Source organism: Taudactylus pleione, unplaced genomic scaffold (genome assembly GCF_031769625.1).
Source record: "Taudactylus pleione unplaced genomic scaffold, aTauple2 ptg000117l, whole genome shotgun sequence".
Lineage (NCBI taxonomy): Eukaryota > Metazoa > Chordata > Amphibia > Anura > Myobatrachidae > Taudactylus > Taudactylus pleione.
Window position 1 is genome coordinate 19,717,054 of NW_028284519.1, and position 14,309 is coordinate 19,731,362.

Consider the following 14,309-nt stretch of genomic DNA (forward strand, 5'->3'; position numbering starts at 1 on the left):
GACCCATGGCACCGCCTGGCCGGTAATGTCCGAAGTGTGAGGCCGGTAGCACGGCCGAGTCATCAGAGGACACCCCGGGGAACTGTGCCCGGGAGCAGGAATCCGAGCTCTGCTTCCCCCCCATAGGGCGGCTGCTGGGGCGGGAGGGTGCCGGCGCTACTGAGGGGAGGGCATCTCAGATCTCCGGCATCACCCACTCTCTCCCTGGAAACAGGGTCCCCTTGTGGGCGGTGCTCTGGGGTCACTCAGCGGGGGTGCTGGGCTCCTGTGACCCCTGGCAGGGTGCGGTGGGGGCCCTTTTCTCAGCTCTCCGGCCCATCAGACCTGGCCCTGTATAGACCCGGAGTCTCCGCTGTCATTGCTAGGCACCTCCTGGAGTACGAATAATTACAGTCCTGGCAAGCCGCACCCCGATTCAAATGTCACACTGCAAGCCACGCCCCCATGCTCGCCGTCTTATCTGACGTAGGTGGGTCCGTTCCATGAAGGGGAAATAGTTACTACCCAACAGGAATGGAGTGTCAGCTCTGGGGACAAGGAGCCTTCATCACCTCTCTGTCCGGACCCCACACAAACGGCTGAGTGTATGCCCCATTACCCGCACCAGTAGCAGCAGTAGGAACAGGAAAAATCAGCATCAGGGAACATCTATTCGGGCTAAAAGGCAGCCATGATTGTACACCCAGGTGAAGCCACAGTACATACACCGCCTGCTGGAGGCTCCTACTGCGGCTGCGCAACAAGTTGAAAAGTCCTATCTTTATAATGGCGCATTCTTGAGGTAATAGTTTAAAAACTGTAACTTTTTCATTTACCTGAACCCAAAAAGCACGTACCCTGGCTACCTAATAAAACAAAACCCAAGTCTAAATTTGCCCCCCTACCCTGAGTTATGCCTTCCCAAAAATCCCCCATAGAGAAAAGCAGAAAGGGGTTCCTACGTGAGCATGTCAGAAAAATGTGACAGTTGGAGCTTTATGTTTTTGCCCTGAAATTTGGCATGCAGCACCCAGTGACAGTTCTACCCGGCCATGCCGAATTTCAGATCCGTACCTCTAATAGCTTTTGAGGTGTAGCCCCTTAAACACCCTGCCCCCCCTTCAGAATTCTCTATGGAGAAATCCGTGTTTCTAGATGCAGCCTTAATATAAAGGCACGACTGTGCCCTTATAATATGGATATATAAATATACATATTTGTCTACACACATGCTGTATATATATATATATATATATATATATATTTACTATAGATGAAGGAAACTATAGTCACTTCCAAGTGCTGCTTTCGTCTAAACAGGCTTCACCCAGCCGGTACTCAAATGTTCTAGCTAAAAATGAGGAGCACACAATGTAAGTATTAAAATTTGATGTAATGTATTAAAGTTTTAGGTATTAAAAATAGCAATCAATTACGTACATCACTGTTAAAAACAATCTGCATAGACCAGCCTGCAAGATCGCAGTGCCCAAAGACCCATGACATGCATGTTCAGCAGGACAGAGCAGCATATAGTCACCAGCTTCTATGGACTCCTCCCGCGCTCTCTCCCCTCGGAGGGGGTGACACCAAAATGCCGGCTCCTCTGTGACAGGAGCCGGGTGCTGCAGTGTGACATTCTCCTTATTTACGAGAAATGCAGCCTTTTCGAGGGGGGGGGTGGGGGGTCCAGAGTGCGCACTGGGTGTCACCAGAACCGGTGACGCCTCTGTGATACACATTGATCACTATACGCAGGTCACTCTGATATCACATACAGGGCCTGATTCAGAGACGGACGCTCTGAACGAGCGCTCGCTCTGAATCAGGGCGTTTTTTCTTTTTGGTCGGCCTCCTGGCCGCTTGCATAGCTGTGGGTGACCACCCACAGTTATAGCGAGCGGCCAGGTTGATGGTCGCGATGGTCAAGACCATCGCGACCATCGGGCTTGCAACGAGACCCTTGTGGTAGGGTCTCGTGGCCGCAAGCCCCAGAGAGCTTCTGGCTCTAATAGAGCCGGAAGCTCTCCCACTGACATCACTGGTGATGTCAGTGGGGCCACCCCGAAACGGCAGGCGTTCCTTCAGGAACGCCTCCGTTTGGCCAGCAACCCTCCCTGTCCGCCTACCAAATGGGGGAGCTGTCAATCACCATCGACAGCTCGCCCCCTTTGGTGCGAGACCTGGAGCGATGGAGCATCCGTCGCTAGCCGGGTCTCGCGCATGCGCACGATGGAGCCGGCTCAGTCGTGCGCATGCCCAGTGGGCAAACATTGACTCGGTTGCGAGCACTCAGCGCTTGCGACCGGGTCTGAATCAGGCCCACTGATCACTATTCAAGGTTACTCTGATAACACACACCAGATACACATTGATCACTATACACAGGTTACTCTGATATCACACACCTGATGCACACTGATTACTATACACATGTCACACACCTGATACACACTGATTAGTGATTACTATACACAGGTCACACACCTGATACACTTTGATCACTTTACACAGGTTACTCTGATATCACACACCTGATGCACACTGATTACTATACACATGTCACACACCTGATACACCCTGATCACTATACACATGTCACACACCTGATACACCCTGATTACTATACACATGTCACACACCTGATACACCCTGATCACTATACACATGTCACACACCTGATACACCCTGATCACTATACACAGGTCAAACACCTGATACACACTGATCACTATACACATGTCACACACCTGATACACCCTGATCACTATACACAGGTCACACACCTGATGCACCCTGATCACTATACACATGTCACACACCTGATGCACCCTGATCACTATACACATGTCACACACCTGATACACCCTGATCACTATACACAGGTCACACACCTGATGCACACTGATTACTATACACAGGTCACACACCTGATACACCCTGATCACTATACACATGTCACACACCTGATGCACCCTGATCACTATACACATGTCACACACCTGATGCACCCTGATCACTATACACATGTCACACACCTGATGCATCCTGATCACTATACACATGTCACACACCTGATGCATCCTGATCACTATACACATGTCACACACCTGATGCACCCTGATCACTATACACATGTCACACACCTGATGCATCCTGATCACTATACACATGTCACACACCTGATGCACCCTGATCACTATACACATGTCACACACCTTATGCATCCTGATCACTTTACACGGGTCACACACCTGATACACCCTGATCACTATACACGGGTCACACACCTGATACACCCTGATCACTATACACATGTCACACACCTGATACATCCTGATCATGATACATTATGTTGTATCTGTGCATCATTCTGTGTACAGTGGGGAATAATGCACAGTGGAGCTGTTGGGACCTGGACTTTCCATTTATAGCTGGAGGGTAAAAGGAGGGCACTATCAGGGCCGGATTAAGAGGGGGGGGGTGACAGGGGTGGTCGACCTGGGGCCCCCACACAGCATCGGTCTGACCCTGTAATAGTTGATATAGTGGTTGCCGTGCAGCGGTGGACTGGTCTGCACCCTGCTTTGACGCTTTTTCGGTCGATATTACACCAGCCGCATAGTCCTTGATGCAGCTGTGCTGGGGCCGCCATGAGAGGGTTAGCAGATACTGGGACCAATCAGGAGAATTGCTGAATGGATAGGAGTGGAGGCGGAGCTGAGGTGTGTTGACTCAGGACAGCCAAAGCATGCAATGCATAACAGCTCTACCGCTGAGTCAGAGTGTTGACTACCAGTCTTTCCGGCTCCGCCCCCTGCTCAGGGCTGGTGCTCCCATTAGTTCTTAAACTTCCCCAGCAGTGCACAAGTTACCAAACCAAACTGTGTGGGCTCTGCTCCTCCTCAACAGATCCCTGGTACAAGAAATGAGCCGCTCATCTCGGCTGCGAATATTCATGCTCGCCGTCACATATGGTCAGGCTTCCTCCCTGCCACCTCTCTTGGCCATACAGTAAGTACTGACCAGACCACCAGGCAACGCTGATTTCACATTCCTTACTACCTCCATGGAGCAGGAAGATTCCCTCTATCTGGCCCCTTCTTTGGTTGTGGGCAGTGTGATGTTGTGTCCCCTGAGATATCCACGACCTATGTGCCTGTTAGTGCTTCTGTGGAGCTGCACACAGCTGCTTCCCATATATACAGTACATACTGTATACCATGTGGATTTATTTATAGGAGAGCCCTGGGCACTCCTCTTTGCATGATCCTCTGAGGCCCTTCTCCTCATCCCTTCATGGCTGCCTAGTTCTCTTTTGAGGGCCAGTGCCAACCTGCCAGCGTTTGTCACAGTATACTCAGCAGATCACTGGAAGGCAGTAGCGGAGGTCTGCTCAGGCCACAGGCCCAGACAATAGCAGCAGATCTTGTGTACAGTCACCTGGTGAAGATGTAAGGTAGGCAACAATCCAGATTCTGAATATAGCAGCTCTAAAAAGGCATTTGAGTTTGAGAAGCAGTGGTTTTGTCAAGCAAATTAATTATCTAATGGCATCCTAGTATGGGTGAATGGGTTAATGGGTTCTGGGGGTATAATGATTAATGAATACTTGTCAGAGCCGGCCCTAGGCATAGGCATAATAAGCTAATGCCTAGGGGTGACTTGAATGCCTAGGGACATTCAAGGCTCTGCTGCTGCCTCCCACATGCAGCTGCCGCGATCGGAGCTCCGCTCCGATCTGGCAGCGCACCTGGCAGCCGGTCAGGTGACTTTGACCGGTCAGAATAAGCTTCTGCACAGAAGCTCATTCTGGCTACAGGACAGGGGCGGAACCAGCTGGTGCCTTGCATCGGGGCCCACTGTGGTGCAGGGGCCCGTGGCCGCCTGCATCCGACAGTGCTGCTGCCCGCCGTCCCGGTCCCCATTACTTAAATGGTTGGAGTCGGAGTGGGCCCGCTTCGGCCGCTCCGGCTCCACCAACATAACAGACACCCGCCACGGCCCGGCCCCTTGTTATGACACGGCGCGCGTGACATCATGCACGCCGTGTCATAACAAGGGGCCGGGCTGCCGGAAGGAGAGGATCGAGAGGAGCCGCGGAGAAGAAGCAGCCAAGGTAAGTGGCGGCAGCTGCACTGGTATGGGATGGGGAGGATGCAAGGCTGAGACACACTCTGGGGCGGAGAGGCTGAAACACGCACTGGGGCTGGGGGAGAAGGCTGAGACACGCACTGGGGCTGGGGGGAAGGCTGAGACACGCACTGGGGCTAGGGGGGAAGTATGAGATGCGCACTGGGGCTGGGGGGGAGGCTGAGACACGCACTGGGGCTGGGGGGGAGGCTGAAACATGCACTGGGGCTGGGGGGGATGGTGAAACACGCACTGGGACTGGGGGTGGAAGGCTGAGACATGCACTGGGGCTGGGGAGGGGGGCTGAGACACGCACTGGGGCTGGGGGGGAAGGCTGAGACACGCACTGGGGCTGGGTGGGGGAAGGTTGAGACATGCACTGGGGCTAGGGGGCAAGGCTGAGACATGCACTGGGGCTTGGTGGGGGAAGGCTGAGACACACACTGGGGCTGGGGGGGGAGGCTGAGACATGCAGAGATATATATATATATATATATATATATATATAATAATGCTAGGGGGCATCAGCCAAAATTTTGCCTAGGGCACCGAATTGGCTAGGGCTGGCTCTGATACTTGTGAATGTTTTGATGGCTGGTAGAAGTGAATGTGTTTCTTAGTGTTGGATGGAGTGAGGTTAATGTGTCCTGGAAATGGGTATTAATTAGGGGTGAGCGGGTTCGGATTTCTGAAATCCGAACCCCCCCGAGCCCCCCCGATCCGAGTCCGATCCGAGTCAGGCTCGACTTTTCCCGCCTGACTCGGATCTGAAATCGAGGCAAAACGTCATCTTCCCGCCTTCCGAGTCTCGCGGGTTTTGGATCCTATATAAGGTACACACGTCGGCGCCATTTTCTCACTCGGCTGTGGACAGTGAAGAGGGAGGGTGGGAGTTAGGGCTGTGTAGTGTAGTGTAGTGTAGTGCTGCTGTTGTCCACTACTTCAAAGTCCATAGGGGCTGGCTGTGTTGTGCTGTGCTGCTGTTGTTAATAGGGGCTGTGTCCACTACTTCAAAGTCCATAGGGGCTGGCTGGACTGTGTTGTGCAGTCAGTTCTCCATAGGGGCTGTGTCCACTCCAAAGTCCTGTGCAGTGTCCCAGTCCTAAAGGGGTGCTGAAGTGTTGTCCAGGGGGTGCTCTGTCCATCAGGGGTGCTCCCCCCAAGTGCTAAAAAAATAATATATTTTCTGTGTTTGTGAATTGTGTGCGCAGTAGCCGCACGTGCATCAACAAAGTAGTGCCAAGCGTGCGCCTGTGTCATAAGTAAAGGGCCGGCTGGCTTGACCGTTAAGGGTGCTGTAACCCCCGAAAGTACACTCCAGTCCAAACCAAAAAAAAAAATATTTTCTGTGTTTGTGAATTGTGTGCGCAGTAGCCGCACGTGCATCAACAAAGTAGTGCCAAGCGTGCGCCTGTGTCATAAGTAAAGGGCCGGCTGGCTTGACCGTTAAGGGTGCTGTAACCCCCGAAAGTACACTCCAGTCCAAACCAAAAAAAAAATTATTTTCTGTGTTTGTGAATTGTGTGCGCAGTAGCCACACGTGCATCAACAAAGTAGTGCCAAGCGTGCGCCTGTGTCATAAGTAAAGGGCCGGCTGGCTTGACCGTTAAGGGTGCTGTAACCCCCGAAAGTACACTCCAGTCCAAACCAAAAAAAAAATTATTTTCTGTGTTTGTGAATTGTGTGCGCAGTAGCCGCATATGCATCAACAAAGTAGTGCCAAGCGTGCGCCTGTGTCATAAGTAAAGGGCCGGCTGGCTTGACCATTAAAGGGTGCTGTAACCCCCAAAGTACACTCCAGTCCAAACCAAAAAAAAAATTATTTTCTGTGTTTGTGAATTGTGTGCGCAGTAGCCGCACGTTCATCAACAAAGTAGTGCCAAGCGTGCGCCTGTGTCATAAGTAAAGGGCCGGCTGGCTTGACCGTTAAGGGTGCTGTAACCCCCGAAAGTACACTCCAGTCCAAACCAAAAAAAAAATTATTTTCTGTGTTTGTGAATTGTGTGCGCAGTAGCCGCATATGCATCAACAAAGTAGTGCCAAGCGTGCGCCTGTGTCATAAGTAAAGGGCCGGCTGGCTTGACCATTAAAGGGTGCTGTAACCCCCAAAGTACACTCCAGTCCAAACCAAAAAAAAAATTATTTTCTGTGTTTGTGAATTGTGTGCGCAGTAGCCGCACGTTCATCAACAAAGTAGTGCCAAGCGTGCGCCTGTGTCATAAGTAAAGGGCCGGCTGGCTTGACCGTTAAGGGTGCTGTAACCCCCGAAAGTACACTCCAGTCCAAACCAAAAAAAAAATTATTTTCTGTGTTTGTGAATTGTGTGCGCAGTAGCTGCATGTGCATCAACAAAGTAGTGCCAAGCGTGCGCCTGTGTCATAAGTAAAGGGCTGGCTGGCTTGACCGTTAAGGGTGCTGTAACCCCCGAAAGTACACTCCAGTCCAAACCAAAAAAAAAAATATTTTCTGTGTTTGTGAATTGTGTGCGCAGTAGCCGCACGTGCATCAACAAAGTAGTGCCAAGCGTGCGCCTGTGTCATAAGTAAAGGGCCGGCTGGCTAGACCGTTAAAGGGTGCTGTATCCCCCGAAAGTACACTCCAGTCCAAACCAAAAAAAAAATAATTTTCTGTGTTTGTGAATTGTGTGTGCAGTAGCCGCACGTGCATCAACAAAGTAGTGCCAAGCGTGCGCCTGTGTCATAAGTAAAGGGCCGGCTGGCTTGACCGTTAAAGGGTTCTGTAACCCCCAAAGTACACTCCAAACCAAAAAAATATATATTTTCTGTGTTTGTGACTTGTGTGCACTGTGGCTGCACGTGCATCAACAAAGGAGCAGCGCCAAGCGTGCGCCTGTGTCCCATAAGTAAAGAGCCGGCTGGCTCATTTCTTAAAGGGTGGTGTAACCCACAAAGTGCACTACTCTCCAGCAAAAATAAAAAAATATTTTCTGTGTTTGTGTGCGTTTTAGCCGCACGTATATATATCAATATAACATAAATGGAGGACCAAACTTTCTCCGATAAAAATAAAATAGGGAAAGATCAAGAACCACTTCCTCCTAGTGCTGTTGCTGCTGCTGGGAGTTGTTCATCATCCCAGAGAGGAAGTAGGAACATCACTACTTTTACTAAACAATTGACCCTCCAACAGTCCCTAGCGATGAGGATGAAGTACGACAGCAGTCATCCTGAAGCAAAACGTATAACTGAGGCCTTGACTGCTATGTTGGTGTTAGACGTGCGTCCGGTATCCGACATTAGTGCAGTGGGATTTAGACAATTGATGGAGGTAGTGTGTCCTCGGTTCCAAATCCCGTCTAGATTCCACCTGCATCCTCAAAGCAGCAGCGACAAGCGTGCGTCTGTCTGTTAAAGGGTGGTGACACCCTCAAAGTGTGCTACACAAACAATTAAAATATTGTTCTTTTTTTTTCTGTCTTTGTGAATTGTGTGGGCTGTAGCCGCACCTGCATCCTTAAAGCAGCAGCGACAAGCGTGCGTCTGTCTGTTAAAGGGTGGTGACACCCTCACAGTGTGCTACACAAACAATTAAAATATTGTTCTTTTTTTTTCGGTCTTTGTGAAATGTGTGGGCTGTAGCCGCACCTGCATCCTTAAAGCAGCAGCGACAAGCGTGCGTCTGTCTGTTAAAGGGTGGTGTAACTCTCAAAGTGCTCCAAAAAATAAAAAACTATTTTTTTAATGTGTTTGTGACTTGTGTGCGATGTAGCCGCACTTGCATCTTTAAAGCAGCAGCGACAAGCGTGCGTCTGTCTGTTAAAGGGTGGTGACACCCTCGAAGTGTGCTACACAAACAATAAAAATATTCTTCTTCTTTTTTCTGTCTTTGTGAATTGTGTGGGCTGTAGCCGCACCTGCATCCTTAAAGCAGCAGCGACAAGCGTGCGTCTGTCTGTTAAAGGGTGGTGACACCTCAAAGTGTTCTACAGAAACAATTAAAATATTGTTCTTTTTTTTTTCTGTCTTTGTGAATTGTGTGGGCTGTAGCCGCACCTGCATCCTTAAAGCAGCAGCGACAAGCGTGCATCTGTCTGTTAAAGGGTGGTGACACCCTCACAGTGTGCTACACAAACAATAAAAATATTGTTCTTTTTTTTTCTGTCTTTGTGAATTGTGTGGGCTGTAGCCGCACCTGCATCCTTAAAGCAGCAGCGACAAGCGTGCGTCTGTCTGTTAAAGGGTGGTGACACCTCAAAGTGTTCTACAGAAACAATTAAAATATTGTTCTTTTTTTTTCGGTCTTTGTGAAATGTGTGGGCTGTAGCCGCACCTGCATCCTTAAAGCAGCAGCGACAAGCGTGCGTCTGTCTGTTAAAGGGTGGTGTAACTCTCAAAGTACTCCAAAAAATAAAAAACTATTTTTTTAATGTGTTTGTGACTTGTGTGCGATGTAGCCGCACTTGCATCCTCAAAGCAGCAGCGACAAGCGTGCGTCTGTCTGTTAAAGGGTGGTGACACCCTCAAAGTGTGCTACACAAACAATAAAAATATTCTTCTTTTTTCTGTCTGTGTGAATTGTGTGGGCTGTAGCCGCACCTGCATCCTTAAAGCAGCAGCGACAAGCGTGCGTCTGTCTGTTAAAGGGTGGTGACACCCTCAAAGTGTGCTACACAAACAATTAAAATATTCTTCTTCTTTTTTCTGTCTTTGTGAATTGTGTGGGCTGTAGCCGCACTTGCATCCTCAAAGCAGCAGCGACAAGCGTGCGTCTGACTGTTAAAGGGTGGTGTAACCCTCAAAGTGTGCTCCACAAACAATAAAAATATTCTTTTTTTTTTTCTGTCTTTGTGAATTGTGTGGGCTGTAGCCGCACTTGAATCCTCAAAGCAGCAGCGACAAGCGTGCGTCTGTCTGTTAAAGGATTACATCAGTGACAGAATCCAAGTAGGCATGTCAGACAGTCCGTACCTGTACTGGCAGGAAAAAGAAGCAATTTGGAGGTCCCTGTACAAACTGGCTCTATTTTACCTGAGTTGCCCCCCCTCCAGTGTGTACTCCGAAAGAGTGTTTAGTGCAGCCGGGAACCTTGTCAGCGAAAGGCGTAGGAGGTTGCTTCCACAAAATGTGGAGAAGATGATGTTCATAAAATGAATTATCAACTCTTCCAGGGAGACCAGCCTCCAGAACGTACAGAGGGACCTGTGGTTCCTGCAGGGACGAATTAATACTCTGTGAGGATGAGGATGTACACACTGAAGAGGGTGAGGAATCGGTGGATGTGGAGGATGAGGATGACATCTTGCCTCCATAGAGCCAGTTTGTGCAGGGACACATTAATTGCCAGCTTGTTTTGTGGGGGCCCAAACGAACCAATCATTTCAGCCACAGTTGTGTGGCAGACCCTGGCGCTGAAATGATTGGTTTGTTAAAGTGTGCATGTCCTGTTTATACAACATAAGGGTGGGTGGGAGGACACATAAGGGCCCAAGGACAATTCCATCTTGCACCTCTTTTTTTTCTTTGCATTATGTACAGTTTGGGGCCTAGTTTTTCAAACTGCCATCCTGTCTGCCACTGCAGTTTCACGCCTAGATGGGTCACGTGTTTGTGCCGCCCACTCGTGTCGCTTAGCATAGTCATCCAGCTACCTCGGTGCAACGTTTTGGACATAAAAACACTATTGTGAGGTGTGAGGTGTTCAGAATAGACTGGAAATGAGTGGAAATTAAGGTTATTGAGGTTAATAATAGCATAGGAGCAGAAAAACCTACAAATTCTGTGATTTTAGCTGTTTTTATGCTTTTTTTTAAAAAAATACAGATCCAAAACACAAAACCCAGAACCCAAAACACGGAAGGGTGGTTTTGGCAAAACCAATCCAGATCCAAAACACGAAGAAAGATCCAGATCCAAAACCAAAACACAAAACACGAAAAGTGGCCGGTGCACACCCCTAGTATTAATGTATATAGCTGGGTGGTATTGCTGTTTAGCAAATGTGGGCACTGTGGGATGTCAATTTTATTGGAGGATGTCCCCACAATTTAGTTGCTCCCCCAAGCCTTAATCTGGCCCTGGGAACTACACTGTGTTCACTCCGGAACCGACACCTTTGAGCTTCTTATCTGGATGTCCTGGGGATATCCACATCATGGGGTCAATCCAATTAGGTGCGATTTGGGTCCTGCGAGCCATTCTCACTCTAGTGGGAATTCAATTGGCGCTATTATTCCACACTTACGGTGCCTGCTGACTCACAGATTTTTGTTTGCAGCCCCAATATGTGTCTGTCACTGTACATACACTGCTGTTTACCTTGAGACTTATTTCCACATAGGATTAGCAGTATATTAACCTAATTCACATAATGAAAAGAAAAAAAAAACATGTAACTGGATAAATTATAGTTCAAGGTCAAGGATTGAAATAGAGCACATATACCAAAATACTACACATCAAATGTGTTAATGAATAAAATCACAGAAGCTTAGAGAATCAGGGGTGTTTTAAGAGAGGAGAGGGGCCATGCACAGCCCCCATTTGAGTGCTAAGTAGCACACCAGAATCTGCGGAAAGGTAAGTATAATTAGTATGGGTGCAGGGTGTGCAGTGTGGGCCCATTATAAATACACACCTGTAGAGAATTAAAAAGTTTGGACACTTAGGGCCATATCCTATTAGCCGCAATAACCCGCTTTTCGGCACGTGCAAATTCTACATGGCATAAAGTCGCAAAAAGTTTTCACCACCTATGAACAGGTAAAATCTTGTGCAAAGTTACAGTAAATAAATTTTATTACCTTAGAGGCTGCATATATAGTGAATAGAGGCGCAGGCTTCAAACATGCTCCAGAAGCTACATTGATGATAGCTCCTCTCTTCCTCTCTACCATGCCGGGGAGCACTATATGGACCATCATTATGGCTGCAGCAATGTTGACATTGACGATCTCCCACACTTTGTCTTCTGGAACCTCATTAAAAAGTTGTGGATACTCATAGCACACTCCGGCATTGTTCACTAAAATACCCACATCCACATCTCTCAGACCCTCCCTAATGGCCGGATATACCTCACGGCCCTGGCTGAAATCGGCCACTATGTAACGAGTTTTCACTCCATAATTTCCAGTGATGGCCTCAGACACTTTCTGGAGCTTCTCTATATTACGGCTGACCAAGATGATGTTTATACCGTGGCTCGCCAGCTCCTCCGCATAAGCCTTACCAATTCCATCTGTGGCTCCTGGGGCATAAACAGAACCAAATTAATAATGAAATGGATGCCATCATTGTGCACAATTTGCCATTGTGTGATATTTTTTGCTCTGCTCCTCTGGCCATATTATATTTGTGCACCCAACTTGTTCCCCTGCCCTTTCAGTTACAGATCTATTTTTGTCTAGTTTAATTGGCTTTTGGTCCAGTCTCAGCTTATTCTGCTCTATCCTGCATAACATTCCATGTATAACAATAAAGAAAGAAATTGTACATGGCATTGACTGCAGTTAACTGTAAAGTTATTGAAAGCTATAGAAAAATCTGCAGTTTATGGTCATAAATGGTTTAAATATACAGTTTATGGTCATAAATCCTATTATCTATGTCATGTGCCAACGGTAATATATAAACTATACAGCACAATGCACAATGATGTGGTCCATCCAATTGTGGCACTCACCAGTGACTACGGCCCACTCTCCATATTGCGAGAGATGATGGGTCCTGCTGAGAAGACACGGGGAAACATATTGTCTGATGAAGCTGTAACCACCGCGCAGGATGTAGAAAGCTTTCCACACCATGTACCAGGCTCCTAGAATAGCCAATATCTCCTTGTGATTGTAGGAGTACAAGACATCATGACAAAGAGGCAATAAGGCTGGCAATAAGGCTATTGCAGTCACGACCACCATGGCTCTGTAGAAACTTGACCATGACATCTGAAATAGTAATAATATGTACTTACATTTACAAAATGCCAACTGAGAAAACAAATTGATTATATACGTAAATAATGTAACAGACTATTTCTCAAATCCCTAAAATCAATTAAAATATATGTGTACATATTTCTTTCTGGATATTTGAGTAGGATAGCAGAGGTCTGAGAGTGTTGCCCAACCTTTACCCCCCACGGGACACTGCAGCCTACGGGACAGTTGCCAAAAAGCAGGATGTCCTGCCCAAAGCAGTACAGTTGGTGGGTATGCTTAACCATTCAGCAACTGCATGTACAAGATTGTAGTGCCTGCAAGAAAAGTTCATGTTACAAGTCGCAGTGACGACTTGTCTCCCTCCGGAAATTTACCTGTGCATGACGCGTTTGCTCCGGTCTCCTCAGGTGCTAGACGCTCGGCACGCCTCAGGAGGTCACGTACTGTCCATAGCACAATCTGACTGGATGATCCTCCTATTTGTACTCACCGGACCTTTGCTGCCTCGCCGACTATAGCGTTCCTGTGGGTTCTCTTGGCTCAGTGGCACGAGCAGTATCCTGTCATATCTGCTGGAACGATCTCTGTCTCCTTGGTTTTGTTTCCCAGCTGCCTCTGGCTCTTGTGGCCTCTCCTACGGCTCCCTAGCCACACCATCAACTCCCGTGCTGTGCTCCGGCTTCCTGATTCCACCTACGGCTTCCTAGCTGCACTGGCAGTGACGGCCCTTCAAGCCGAATCAGCATTCTCGGCAGGTCAGTGGATGCTAATTTGTACACAAACCTGTACACTTGTACTCAAACCTATGTTTTGTCCGTCAGGACTTTAGTGCTAATTTGTACAAACCTGTACACAAACTTGCACTCAAACCTATGTATTTTCCGTCAAGACTGTGGATGCTAATTAATACACAAACTTGTACACAAACTTGTACTCAAACCTACGTATTGTCCATCAGGACTTTGAACGCTAATTTGTACACAATCCTGTACACAAACTTATACTCAAACTCACGTACTGTCTATCAGGACTTTGGACGCCAATTTGTACATTAACTCGTACTTTAATCTAAGTACTATTCATCAGGACATTGTACCTTGTTCAGTGCTCAAGCCACAACATCGGCTCTCCAAGCTAAATCAATTTTTAAACTCTTCAGCATCGGTTCCAAGCCGCACCAACGGCTCTCAAGGCCAAATCAATTATTAAACTCTTCAGTATGAGCCTCAGGTGGTTTTTTCTAGTCCTTATAACCATACCACATTTACTACCAACAGAATCTTGAACCAGCTTCTTGCCG

At 48.1% G+C, this 14,309-nt stretch overlaps 1 protein-coding gene across 1 annotated transcript in view; it reads right to left on the minus strand.

Annotated features, from left to right (window-relative positions):
• LOC148524684 (inactive hydroxysteroid dehydrogenase-like protein 1) overlaps positions 1 to 13,015 on the minus strand; it is a 32,935-nt gene extending 19,920 nt beyond the window's left edge. Inside the window, exons 1-2 of the mRNA XM_088471972.1 lie at positions 12,754 to 13,015; positions 11,873 to 12,318 (exon numbers count right to left, since the gene is read on the minus strand). Of these exons, the coding sequence (XP_088328098.1) occupies positions 11,873 to 12,318; positions 12,754 to 13,015 (708 nt within the window). The remainder of the gene's footprint in view (positions 1 to 11,872; positions 12,319 to 12,753) is intronic.
• Between the last annotated feature and the right edge of the window lie 1,294 nt (positions 13,016 to 14,309).